At 42.9% G+C, this 14,017-nt stretch overlaps 1 protein-coding gene across 6 annotated transcripts in view; it reads left to right on the forward strand.

Annotated features, from left to right (window-relative positions):
- Positions 1 to 14,017, forward strand: part of ADGRD2 (adhesion G protein-coupled receptor D2) — a 374,363-nt gene that overhangs the window by 130,566 nt on the left and 229,780 nt on the right. For all 6 annotated transcript variants that reach the window (XM_088471096.1, XM_088471093.1, XM_088471092.1 and 3 more), the window contains exons 17-18: positions 1,296 to 1,398; positions 13,760 to 13,913. In XM_088471096.1, the coding sequence (XP_088327222.1) occupies positions 1,296 to 1,398; positions 13,760 to 13,913 (257 nt within the window). The remainder of the gene's footprint in view (positions 1 to 1,295; positions 1,399 to 13,759; positions 13,914 to 14,017) is intronic.

Consider the following 14,017-nt stretch of genomic DNA (forward strand, 5'->3'; position numbering starts at 1 on the left):
GAGATCCATCCTATTCCATTACAACGTTTTAGGGTACTGATGCAGAGTTGGCAGCCATTCCACCCATGTCACAGGCATAAATTGTATTAATTAAAAAAAGTTGCAATTGTTTGTGTAAAATTGCAAAGTTGCAACTATATTGGTAAACTATGCACCCAGCTTACGTCAGACATATGTTACATACTCTTCCGCTCCCATGAAGTTTACGATTTGTTTTGCTTATGAATTACACCTTGCCTATTGTGCTTAAATTATAGTCCAAAAACCACTCTAGTACAGCAGGTTCCATTCTTCATCGAAAAAACAAGATGTGTGTTGATAAAACAAGCACACAGAAAAACTAATATATGCACGAACAACAAAGAAAGCATCTATCCGCGACAACGGTGCATTTGTAATGAGCAAAATCAGAGGTTTTCAAACTCTGCCATTGCAGTCCAGGTTTTAAGGATATCCATGATTGAGCATAGGTGACTTAATTAGTACCTCAGTCAATTTGAATTAACCATCTGGACTTGACCATGAATATTCTTAAAACCTGGACTGTAATTACGGAGTTTGGGAAACTTTAAATTAGTAGTGGTTCCTAGAGCCAGTGATCTACATTAGTGTTACCATCATGATTGTGCATTTGCACTCGCCCTCAACCAACCACAAATATTATGCAGCCACCCTCCCCAACCCGCCTACAAAACGGGACGAGCTGTCGATCAACATCGACACCCATCCCGTTTTGCTGCGAGTCCCGAGCAAATGAAGTGCCCGGCCATCGACCCGCTTGCGAGTGCTGTGCAATCGCGAGTGGGTCTGAATCAGGCCCTTAGTCTTAATTCTAGCACCCTGCACCTTACTTCAGAACCCATGCAGTTCCTCTACCCTGCCCTGGGGTGTCACTCTCTGCTGTGGTGCTTCTAGCACAATCAGCTAATGCAACAACCTGCTGAGATACAGACCACAGTGTGCTAGAATCACCAGAGTAGAGAGCGACACCCCAGGCAGGATAGAGCAACTGCACAGGTTTTAACAGGTGCAGGGTGCTAGAATGAACACTAAGATTCAAAATTAAGTCCTGTTTGTACAGCTCTCTATAACATGTTGTTGATATATAAATAGTAATAATAATAATAATAATAATAATAATAATCTTTATACACATATTCTGCTGGCTATGAAAAAGAATATATACATTACTATGTTTTTGACTACGATTATTCGCCTGATTGCTGTATGTGTTTCCTATGTTTGTTTTCTTTATTTTTTTCTTTTAATTGCCTCCAAATCTTCTTTTATTTCAGTGTTCCCAAATCAGAGAGGACAACTGTTCACAAGAACCTAATATTTGCTCTGGCCGCGGCTGAGGCTTTGCTCATGTTCAGTGAATTGGCGAAAACAAATGAGGTTAGCTCCTGGTTAGGAAATTAGAAAAATAGGGTTCTGACACTGATAACACCTTTCTTGCCTATAATATATATTATAAATACTGTATGTACATATAGAGGAGCCATTAAAATCTCTGTAATTAACTCCAAATTTTTCCCAAGAAGTCCCGACATCTGTTGATTTGGGGCATCTCAGGGTCCAGGCTCTTTGTCATGGGAGGGCTGGATGTCACCTAATAATGGAAGGATTCCATACAGTGATGTTCTGTTTAAACTAAGCTCCGGTTTATTGAACAATTACAGTATAGATTTCAAGATGGCAAAAAATATGACACTGTCTTATCTCTCAAACTCTATGTAGTGACTCCCAAAGGGGTTCAGGCCCACGCTAATAAGAAAAGCAGAGGAAGCGCCATTTTTATATGTAAAGGATTACCCAGCAATGTTACCACATGGTATCTGAATACACTAGCCACTAGCCAGAAGACTAATCTGGGCCAACATAGGAGCTATGCATGAGCTCCAATTTGTTTGATATCGCCACCATCACAGTCCATCACCTTGATGCACTTTGTTTTTGGTCTTCTTGATTAATAGATGTGAATCATTCGAGGAAAAAGTGAAAGTACTTTATGCCAGCAGTGGATCCATCAAGTGTTCCTGCCTATAGAACAATTAGGCTGGCCTGTAGTTTAGGGCTATGTGAGAACTCTTATGATATCATAGCCATGGTGAGCTCCATCTGACCAAAATGCCCTTATAGAAGAATAGAATGTGACTCAGATCATCAGCAAATAGAGATTCTCAGCAGCATCAATTTTAGGCTTAGCTGAGAACTGGCATTAGCGAGGAGGCAGAGATAACAGAGACCGAGGTTGATCTTGAGGAATCGGAGCTGTCTGTATCAAAGCAAGGACAGATCTGTTTACTTTAAGGTCTACTCTCTGTTATATATAAGATGTAGCCAAGATGATGTGATCTGACATATTGGTGTCTACATGGAATGTGGGATATCTGGAAATACTTGAGTAGCAAGGGCTGTGGATTGGGTCAGATGCTCCGATCTGGAACTGAAAGTTTATACACTGTGCATATTCTGGCTCTGAAATCTGTGTAGCTGGTTCACCAGCATCTTCAGACCCACCTCACCACTGGAACCCAAAGCAGCTATATAAGCTTCAACCACTGCATTGGCTATATTTGGAGATGGTGCTGTTTCAGCAACATTTTGTGTCACACGAAGAGGCCAGTTATTTACACTGTCTTGAAAGATAACTATAACCAATACTTGGTCACTACTTTCAGTAAGAAGTTTTGCACAGTTTTGTTGCATTTTGTAGACAAAGTGCATTAATATTGCATTAATATTTGATAAATCAATGTAATAGAAAATGGAATATTTAAAATGTGTTATACTTAACCACACTGGTGAAGTCCCTGGATTTTATGAATTACTGTACACAACATACACATGGAACATTGGAACTTTACAGTATTTTAGGAGAATAATGGTGCATGCACACGGTCAGATTTGCTAGATCAACGATGAACGATTTTACCAATGATCTCATGAACGATGAACGATTTCTGACAGTATTTAAATGAATGATATCGTCTGCAAACACAGTCGATTTCAGATATCATTATCGTGCCGAGCATCGTTCGTCGATGCATGCCAACGATCTAACGATTTTTATAATTGTTATCGTTCATATCTTCCGGAAAATCTGACCGTATGTACCCTCCATAAAAGTTCCCATTATTTCAATATTTGTTATTGAAACGGGATGTGGTGTGCGGGTGTGTAGTTGTGCCACCAGGGGGCCTAGTTGAATCATATTTATATCACGACTACTGAGGGTGCACTTGTTGCCTCTTATGTTCTAAACTGCTCACAACCTCCTCCTCCCCTTTGAAAATAATACCCCTTCATTGCTGCACACACCAGTGGCAGGTGGGTGCAGCACCCTCTCATTGCTGCTCTGCTGTGAGTGGATCATTCCTCCCAGCGGTCTGGACAAACATCCTGGTACAGTACACTGTGTGCACATTTATGTTTTATTTAATGTTGCAAAGGTCTCCTTATCTGCCTGCTAAAATGTTTCATTATTACACATCTTCAGAGATCACAAGAAAGATCTGACATGTGCTATCAATTGATGCCTTTTTTCAACCTCCAAGGGCTTTAATTAGACACAATTTAACTTCATGAAAGCATTCAAACATACAATAGTTACACGTTTAGTAAATACAGTACATATGTCAGGGATGGATTCAGTATGATATACCGCCGGCCGCATGGCAGCAGCATCCCGGCAGGAGCGAAGATCCCGACGTCCTAAGGTAAGTATAAACTAACCTAATCCCTCCCCCCCCTAACCCTTCCTTAGGGGTGCCTAACCATAACCTTCCCCCCAAGTGCCTAACCCTGATCCCCCCACTAAGTGGCTAAACCTAACCCCCCCTTTCCTGCCGCCTTAACCTAAGTCCCCCTGGGGGTGCCTAACCCTAACCCCCCCTTCCCCTGGCCTAACCCCTAAGTCCCCCCCTGGAGCCCTAAACATAACCCCCCCCCCCCCGCGATCGGGATGCCAGGCACCGGTCTCCCGGCGTAGGTAAAATGGCAGGAGTCCTCCATCTGCTGTGGAACTACATATCCCCAGCATGCCTTGCCACAGTTTGTGCATGCCCTAATAGCAAAACTGTGGCAGGGCATGCTGCAATTTGTAGTTCCATAGCTGCTGGTGGGCCATTAGTTGAATATTCCTGCCCTATATCCTCCCTTATGATTAATAAAACATACACACTTCTGGGGTTTGCAGCATTTTGCAGAAGGGCCCAGGGGGCAGAGCTGTAATGATGTAATTCCCCATGAATCATGGCATAATGCCCCACCATTTCAATGGAGAAATGGGCAGGATTTGGTCCTGCTTTCCTAGAACTTCCCTGAAATTCATAGGCAAATATGTACTAATAAAGGCAAGCAGAGTAAATGGGTCTCTTACTAGCGTTTTTTTTAAATCAAATAAAAAGGAAAAGTTGAATTAATTTGTTAGATGGTCTTACAGCAGAGACTTATCTATAATGGGTGCAGGGTGTGCCCCAGGGTCCAGGGGGGGCCTGCACCTCACGCCCTGCACCCATATTACCCAAAACTTACCTCTCCGAGGTCCTGCATCGGGTGTCTCAGCGCTACTCATTTTCCAGCATTTTGCACATGCGCTGTGAGGTAATTGCTGAGAAAATGGCGGCCGCTTCATTTCCCCGGCAATCTGCACATGCGCAGTAGACTCTCGGCACACTCTAGTGCCCAGAATCTACTGATGCTGCGGTGGCCGGCCAGCTGCATCAGTGTGCTGCCGGCCGCCGGCGAGAGAGGACGGGGGCCCCGGACTGGGAATGCACACGGGCCCCTTCCTCTCTTAAGATGCCCCTGTTTTACAGTATCATTATGCCGGGCTTTCAAGTGATATATTATTTTTCTACAGATGTGTTCTCTTCCATCTTTGCCGCTTTCATGGCAAACGTGCGCACGCATCGCGCCATTCGATTTTCCACGCACATGTGTATGCCACTGTACTCCAGGTCGCGGCATCGTTCACACCATGCAATCCCATGGATCCCAGGTGCAAATGCACCCCGCGCACCCGGTTGTTGGTGCGCGACCCGCGCCATATGTTGCACGATTTGCCGCATCAGCTATATACAAGAGGACACGCCTGTATAACCATTATGTGCATTTCCTTTTGGACCTGCGATCTAACAACTAATGGTTTTCATGAGGCAGTCCCATAATCTGGATGGTGAGTGTTGCCCATTCTATGCCCAAGGATTATAAGTAGGTGCATATGTAATGCTAGGTGCATTTTGCCCCCTCCCCCCCCCCCCAGTTCATATAGAGCCTCTCTGAGTTTTCTATATGCCTTACTTACTCTCTGAAAGATGAGGTTGTAGAAGTAGGTGCATGTAAATGTATGACACATAAACACTCCTGCTGTAGGTCAGAGCTGCAGGTGTAAATGATACATAAAACAAGAACAGTTTGGTTCCTCAGAAGCTGCTATTATACAGAGACTCCCAGCTGGCTATTGGAGAGCAGCTTATTTCATAAAGCATAAAACATAACCTTTCCTAAGACCTGTTCCTGTTGTGTATTTGTTGATCTCTCATCTCATTCAGCATGTGAACGTTTTTTTCATCTCAATTGCTGTTCTCTCGGCTTTATCTGCTGTGACAAATATAATGTGACATATTGAGGAAGGTCTTTTTAAATGTTCCGCAAATGAAACTGTGAACTAAAATTTGTTACAGTTCACGAAACTTAGCTAGCTACCTTTGCATTACCGTTGTCCGGTGACAATAGGAAAACCATATAGGAGATGATGTGTTGCATAAGAGTAACTGATTGAGTTATAATAGTTCTTCCATTAATGGTTTGTTTTTTCCAAAATGTATTCTACAGTTTGACATACAAATTAATACAGAAATGTCAAGGTTATAGCATAAGAATGCACTGCACTTTATTTAATGTCATTAAATTTCTGCTTAATGTGAGATATTGGGGAAGGTCTTTTTAAATGTTCTGCAAATTAAATTGGGAACTAAATTTTATTAGAGTTCACGAAATGTAGCTACTTTTGCATTCCGGTTCTCCGGTGACAATAGGAAAATCATATTGGAGATGATGTTTTGCATAAGAGTAACTGATTGAGTTACAATAGTTCTTCCATTAATGGTTTGTTTTTTCCAAAATGTATTCTACAGTTTGATATACAAATGAATTCAGAAATGTCAAGGTTATTGCATAAGAATGTACTGTACTTTATTTATATATTTAATGTCATTAAATTTATGCTTTAAACGATAAACAAATCCCAAATCAAATCTTTGGGACATATTTATAAAAAATATTCCCCGCCTGTTTAAGAACAGAACTAAGGACCTGTTTAAAGGTAGACACAATGGCAATGTTTGTGCACTTGAGCTTTTTTGCTACTGAAATGTCTTGAAAGGCCTTACTCCGCTCGCATGAACCAAGATGTAGAATGGCAAATGCAGCTGCGTACAACATCGCTATTACTTGAGACGGCACCTGCGTTCCCTGGGCATTTCAGGGAGCAGACTGGGTGGAGACCTAAAGTCATCTCAGAAAGAGGAGGCTTCAATGGTGTGTGATGGGCGTATTATGGGAGTATCATGGGCGTATGATGGGAGTGTCATGTGCGTGTTTCGGCAAGGGGCTGCAGGGCCGCAAAGAGCAGCATGTGCTGAGCTGGGGAGACACAGGCTGCTGCCGCTGACAGAGAGGGGAGCGGACAGTGGGCCCCTCCATCAAGCCTGAGCCCATGTAATTAGTACCTGCTCCTCCCCCGTCTCAGTGCCCCTGTGCAGCTGTGTTCTCTTTCATGCACCACAGCCTCAGTGGTCATATTTTAAGAAAATTTTAAGGGAGACTCTGCACCAGACAGGGGCTGCTCAAGTAGTTCTTGTTGTGACCAATGGTGCGTCGATGGTGGAGAGATTAGAACCACCAGTGCACGTATTTCAGTATTACTCAGATATGCTAGGTGGGCATCGCAGGGTTTGCTTGGTCTGGCGCACGGAAGAACAGAAGATAAATGCTTAAACTGGCATTTGCATATTTTCTCACTTGAAATTCCGTAAGATATCGCATCCGCGCACGACCTGCATGCGCCTCTGCATCAAGCCCTAAGTTTCACTAGTATTTAACAAGTTAAGTTGGAGATATCTCCTGCTGAGTGATCACTCATAGGATAATGACGTCAGCATTAAATGAGCTATGTATCAAGCTCTAAAATGGTTAGCTTTTTGGAAATTTTCTGTGTTGGCTAATGCCCTCTTCAGGTGACATTTCCCCACTCGCCTCGCTGGAGCTGATCACTGTGCACATCGCAACTTTTTTGCACTGTTGCACGGCTTGTTCCCACAATGATTGTGACTGAAGGATGATAAAATATTACCTATTGCTGCAATATTGCAATTCATTAAATAAATTTGAAAGGTAACATTTACAAATAGATATATAAAATCTTTAGGACCCTCTAAGAACTGGCAATATTGTAAGTAAAATTGTGGCTATTTTTCTATGCACAGCCAATTTTCTGACAGTAATTTTGCCACCTTTTAAAGAAAATGTCTGATAGGTTTGTGATAATATGCATATGAGTGCAATTTGGTGCTTGTTCTTCTATCAGTTATTATTAGAACTTATATTGACAAGATCTTCAACCTATAGCAATCTCTGTTCCCATGGAACCCAATATGTTCACCGGTACTTGGTTGTCCCCAAGAGTAGTGATAACTTAACAGTTGAAGGTTGGCTCGATGGAATCCTGGGTTGAATGATAGACTGAATTGAAGGTACCTCTCCAAGGTCCCATGACATGGGCACATTAAATATTGCCAAGAGAATCCTGGCAGTATTTTTAAGGTAGAAGAGACAGTTGAGAATGGGAAGAAGTAGATGTGGGTGTCACAAGCCTAGAGAAGGGGTTAAAAAGGATGAATGAACAAATTAGTTTGCCAAGAGAAGAGTGATACAGTGAGAAATAGACACGAAGAGTCTTGGCAACCCCACCAGATCGTGGGAGTGCATAAGACAGTGTGAATAGTAGCAGAAGTAGAGGGAATAAGGGGGCAGTTTGGAAGGTGGGTAGTGATCCAAGAAAGAACCATGTCAAAAAGGCCAGTGAAATGAAGGGTGTGCAGGGAAGAGGGTGATAAACAGTGTAGAAAGCAGCAGATAGATCCAGCATGATGTGTATAGAGAAATACATTTTAGACTTTGCTTTTGGTAGATCATTGATTACTTTTTGGAGTGCAGTCTCAGTTGAGTGTTGGGCACGGAAGACTCATTGCAGAAGTCACAAATGAAGTGAGAGGGGAAAGCGTGAGATAGGTGTTTGTACACAAGTTGCTCAAGTAGATTGGGGGCAAAGGAGAGGAGAGAAATGGAGTAGTAGTTGGAGAGAGAGGCTGGGTTAAGAGATGGCTTTTTTGGAATTGGTGATATAAGTGCATGTTTAACGGAGGATGGAAAAGAGCCAATGTTGAGAGGCAGAATGAAGAGGTGAGCTAGAGGTGGGCAGGCAGTTAAGGAGATGAGGCGGAGAAGCTGGGAATGAACAGGGTCAAGGAGGCAGATTGTAGGGAGAGATGGTGAGATGAGTACAGAGACTTTGGCTTTGGTTGCTTGGAAAATGTACTGAAGGTTGACTGAGGACTATAGGAGAAGCGATGGAGTGTGTTGGCTTTGTCTATGTAATGAGTTGTTTTATACTCTTACTTTTCTGTGTGAGTCAATACGACATGACGCAGCTCATTTCCTTTATGTTCTCAACTGATTTTCTACTCAGTGCAGCAACATTGTTATTTCTTATCTGTGGCTCCATCTAACAGAAGCCATTTTCACAAACAGAAAAAAAATGGGACCTGATTCCGAGACGGACACAAAGGCGAATATGCAATAGAATAATTGCTTGCCATGGCACATGCCTGTAAGCCGCACTGCACATGTGCAGCAATCCCACTGCGATTACAAATGCACGTAGGGATCCATCACAAAGTGAGTGACAGGTAGTCAGCGTTTGGGGGTGGTAACAGCGAGTGGTCAGAAAGACGCAGGAGTACCTGTCCATTTCTACGCTGTTACATGGGCATGCATAAATTAGCCACTGTGAGTGCATATGCAGCTCTGCATGTCAGAAGAGCTTCCAAGGCTGCGGCAGGTCAGACCTGCTGCAAGGGTAAGATGGGCGCCGATGTGCGTTAATGTTACCGATATTTACACAGGTATGTGTCATCACACGCAGGTAAGAAGCAGTGGGCGTCTTTATGCTCATGTGATCTTTGCAAACATTAGCATATTTTCGCAGCTGCAATCATAATCGCACCATGTCTCAGAATCAGGCTCATTGCCTGTACATTCTCCTTCCCCCAAATAAATGTATTAGTGCTAAATGTATCTCGTAAAAACATGACCTACATGGACATAGGAGGAATTCATATCATTTCCGATATGGTGCAAGTTTTCAACTTAAACTTAATGCCATTGCCTGTCTAATGTGAGACCTTTGCGTCTCATTCACTTATTAATGAACTTGAAATGTCATACATGTAGCTCTTTAGTAAATATAATTTTGAGCAGTGGCGGTTCCAGAGGTGGGGCTGCAGCGCAGTCCAAATTTCAAATAGGGGAGTCACACCAACTGCCATTCCAAATACTGACAAACATCACCAGCCAGGACTCACTGGCAGTTGGTGTGGCTCCCCGATTTGAATTTTGGACTGTGCTGCAGCCCAACCTCTGGAGCAGCCACTGGTTACACTGGGGAACAGTCAATCTGTTGCCAGGGATTTAAGAGTGGATTTTGATTAATTTTGTGCTCCTGATCATGAATATGCCATGCTTATTTTTCATTTGGCTCTAGTTTTTGAGATATGCATTAATATTTATGAAAAATGTAATTAAACATAGTTAAAAAGATTTTTTATTTTTTATTCTGATTAAATGTGATTCGTAAAATGTTATAAAAAGACACAGGATAATTACATACATAAGTGTTAGGAAGCTATGAGAACCGTTTTTTGTAGGATTTTCTTTTGTATTCTTTTTGCAGGCAGTCCCTCTGCAGACTCCAACAGTAATCGTCCATCATCTGACGATCCCACCTTCCTTGATATCTTTCTTCCATTACCTGAATATCCTGATGGAACCATTCACCCTGTTCTTCGCTTAAATCTCCTATATTGGACGGGAAGTGATCTAAATGGCTGTACAAAAAAATTACTTTAATACTCATGTTGGCACCTACTTTCTCGAACCATTTTAGCATGTTGTGGACTAATTCATGATAGTTGTCTGCCTTGTGATTGCCTAAAAATCACATAACTCAGCCATGCTTCAGATTCAGTTTTCAGGCAAAATTTGGATCCTTCACCAGTTTCCGTATCTGTGGGCCGTCAAAAATTCCTGCCTTTTAATTTTTCAATACTAAGAGATGGAAATGTTCGACAAATATACGTGAAACAATCACCTGACTTGTCCAATGCTTTTACAAATGGTTTCATTAAACCCAGTTTGATATGGAGTGGTGGCAGTATGAGTTTTTTCCTGTCAATTAAGGGCTCATGAATGATGTTGGCTTCTCCTACAGTTATAACTTCTTTTGGAGGCCATACGGTTTGCTGCCAGTGCTTTTGTTTTGCTCGACTATACCATAAGCATACTGTATGTGACAAGGATACTTAGTATATCCACTTTGCTGCCCAAGAAGAAAGTTTACCATTTTTAAATCAACACAAACAGACCACTGATGCTGAGAATAAGCAATTTTTTCTAAGACTAACTTGATATTTTGATACTGTTCTTTAAGTTTTGTTGATTGACCAATAGGAATCGATGCAAATTTAGGGCCTGATTCAGAGCCACTCGTAAGCGGCCGCTCGTTCGTTCCGAGCGATGTTCGCACAACTGCGCATGCGTACGGATTTTAATACGCATGCGCGAACCAGTCAGTGCGCCCGAAAATCGTGTGCTCGCTAAATAGCGAATGCCTGCTATTTTGAGTGACAGGAGGAGGCGTATGTGGGTGGTAACAGGGGAAGGTGCATTAAAACGGGGAGTGGAGATCCGAACGCAGGCGTGCCAAACGGTCAAAACGGGCGTTTTAAGGGTGTGCATAATTACTAAAGCAGCGTCATCGACCACATCACTTGGTTGTTTTATATTCAGAACTGCTCGCATGATTGCGGTAGGAAAAACCAACCACAAGAATAGCGAGCAGTTCATACGCCGTCCGATGTACTCGATTAATCTAATAAATAGCGGACATGACGTATGATGCGAGCGGCCAGGGGGCGTTTTTTTCAAAATTACATTCGCATGTTTTGTTCGCTCATTCATACATAGAGGCGTGAACAGACCGCAAAGAGCGAACAGGTAATTTAAATAGCCAGCCCCTTTTTCTGGACGAGCGAGCGCAAATAGCGTCCGGCTCTGAATCAGGCCCTTATTCCCATTGTGCAGTAATACGCATTTTAAGCTCCTTTTAAAACTATCCTAAAAGAGCCACCAGTCTTCTGTTCGATATTCTGGTAAACTCATCATCTAGAGAAGTTCTGGAATATTGTTGCAATACACGATTGTTATCTTGGCTAAAGAACGGCAGTATGACTTGCTCTCTATTTTGATATGATGTTATAGTAACATCCGGCTCAAGACAGTGCTTTTCTTGAAGCCTGGATGATAAAAGCTCAGCTCCTTTTTTCAATAAATTCAAGTCACAAATTAAATCGTTTAGTTCCTTTTGAGAAAATTTGTTTGGAGTAGAGGAACTTTCTTCAAACTCACTTTCATCTGTGTTGTCACTTGCACTGGATGAAATGAACATTTCCTCATCATCACATTCAACTTCGCACAAAGAACTGAATGATGGTACAGGTAAATCTTTGCTTTGCGGTATCGGTCGTTTTGCAGAATTCATACATGGGTATTCCCATTTGCGTTTCTTAAATTGATTCATACCCTTCATATTTACAGCACAAAAATAGCAGTCAGTCAAGTGATCTTTTGGCTCACACCACATCATAGGTTTGCCGAAATTAAGTCCTTTTCGACCATCTTTAGTCCAATTGCGGAGTGATTCCACGCAGGTTTTACAAACTTCGTGAGGCACCCAAATCTTGTCTTGATGGCCTATGTGACGTCCAAAATAAGCCTGATTTGCTTGTTTTACGAATACAGTTATATTTTTTCTTTCTTTTGCAATACTATACTTGACACAAATATAACAAAAAACATCATGGTTGTTAGTACACCATCTCCAAGAAGGACTAATTTTTACGACAAAAATGTTTTGTTTCACACATTCAGTGCTAACTCCCAACAAAAGCAGAGGACGTACTGAACAAAACAAGCCCAAATGGCGGGAAATTGGTTGTGGGTGGGACAGAGAGAGGGCACAGGAGGTGTGCTAACTGCGTCACTCGGTCCTCTCCGTTGCTCCTCTCTGTATGCTGGGAGGAGGCGTGGCTGTGGTCTGAGGATGTCCTAGCAGGCAAAGCAGTGCACTCCCACGCCTCCTCCCAGCATTAGTGAGGAGATATGAATGTGTTATATGTTGCTCCTCCCTGTATGCTGGGAGGAGGCGTGGCTGTGGTCTGAGGATGTCCTAGCAGGCAAAGCAGTGCACTCCCACGCCTCCTCCCAGCATTAGTGAGGAGATATGAATGTGTTATATGTTGCTCCTCCCTGTATGCTGGGAGGAGGCGTGGCTGTGGTCTGAGGATGTCCTAGCAGGCAAAGCAGTGCACTGCCACGCCTCCTCCCAGCTTTAGTGAGGAGATATGAATGTGTTATGTGTTGCTCCTCTCTGTATGCTGGGAGGAGGCGTGGCTGTGGTCTGAGGATGGCCTAGCAGGCCCAGCAGTGCACTGCCACGCCTCCTCCCAGCATTAGTGAGGAGATATGAATGTGTTATATGTTGCTCCTCCCTGTATGCTGGGAGGAGGCGTGGCTGTGGTCTGAGGATGTCCTAGCAGGCAAAGCAGTGCACTCCCACGCCTCCTCCCAGCATTAGTGAGGAGATATGAATGTGTTATGTGTTGCTCCTCCCTGTATGCTGGGAGGAGGCGTGGCTGTGGTGTGAGGATGTCCCAGCAGGCAAAGCAGTGCACTGCCACGCCTCCTCCCAGCATTAGCGAGGAGATATGAATGTGTTATGTGTTGCTCCTCCCTGTATGCTGGGAGGAGGCGTGGCTGTGGTCTGAGGATGGCCTAGCAGGCCCAGCAGTGCACTGCCACGCCTCCTCCCAGCATTAGCGAGGAGATATGAATGTGTTATATGTTGCTCCTCCTTGTATGCTGGGAGGAGGTGTGGCTGTGGTCTGAGGATGTCCCAGCAGGCTCAGCAGTGCACTGCCACACCTCCTCCCAGCGTTAGTGAGAAGATTTGAATGTGTTATGAACGTGACTACTAGCTACATTATCACAAATAAAAAAATTCTTGTTATTGTTGAAAGAGGGTAGTTGTTAAAAAAGCAACACTAAGTCGATTCTGTTAAGTAAAGCAGGCCTAGACTAGTAAGGTACTTCAAATGGAGAAAATAATTGAATTTTATAATTTTTCATTAATTTGAAAACTGGAGCCAATTCAGCTATAGCGAATATCTAATGTGAAAATAGGACCTGTGAGTACTCTCAAACCGATCTTAAATCCATGGCAAAAAAAATAAATATTTTTTTGTTCCCCAGTGTTATGAGGAAATGCTGTGTTATGGGATAGAAGATTAGTAAGCTAACACCTTCCTATGTGATATTTTTTATGTTCTTATAGGTGTTTCCCTAATGTCTTTATTAGGTTGTCTGCATCACAGTCACAGCTTGTCTCCATCTCTTCTTCATGGCGGCCTTTGCATGGATGTTGGTGGAAGGCTTACTGTTGTGGAGCAAAGTTGTTGCAGTCAACATGAGCGAGGATAGAAGAATGAAATTTTATTACATTACTGGATGGGGTGAGTGGGTGCTACTTTACCTTGGGCAGAGGCAAATTTGTTTGAAGTCATATGAGAGATCTGTAAAATCTTGAAGAGAGTTAATGTACCATCCAATTATTCCA

This window comes from Taudactylus pleione, unplaced genomic scaffold (assembly GCF_031769625.1).
Source record: "Taudactylus pleione unplaced genomic scaffold, aTauple2 ptg000110l, whole genome shotgun sequence".
Classification (NCBI taxonomy): Eukaryota; Metazoa; Chordata; class Amphibia; order Anura; family Myobatrachidae; genus Taudactylus; species Taudactylus pleione.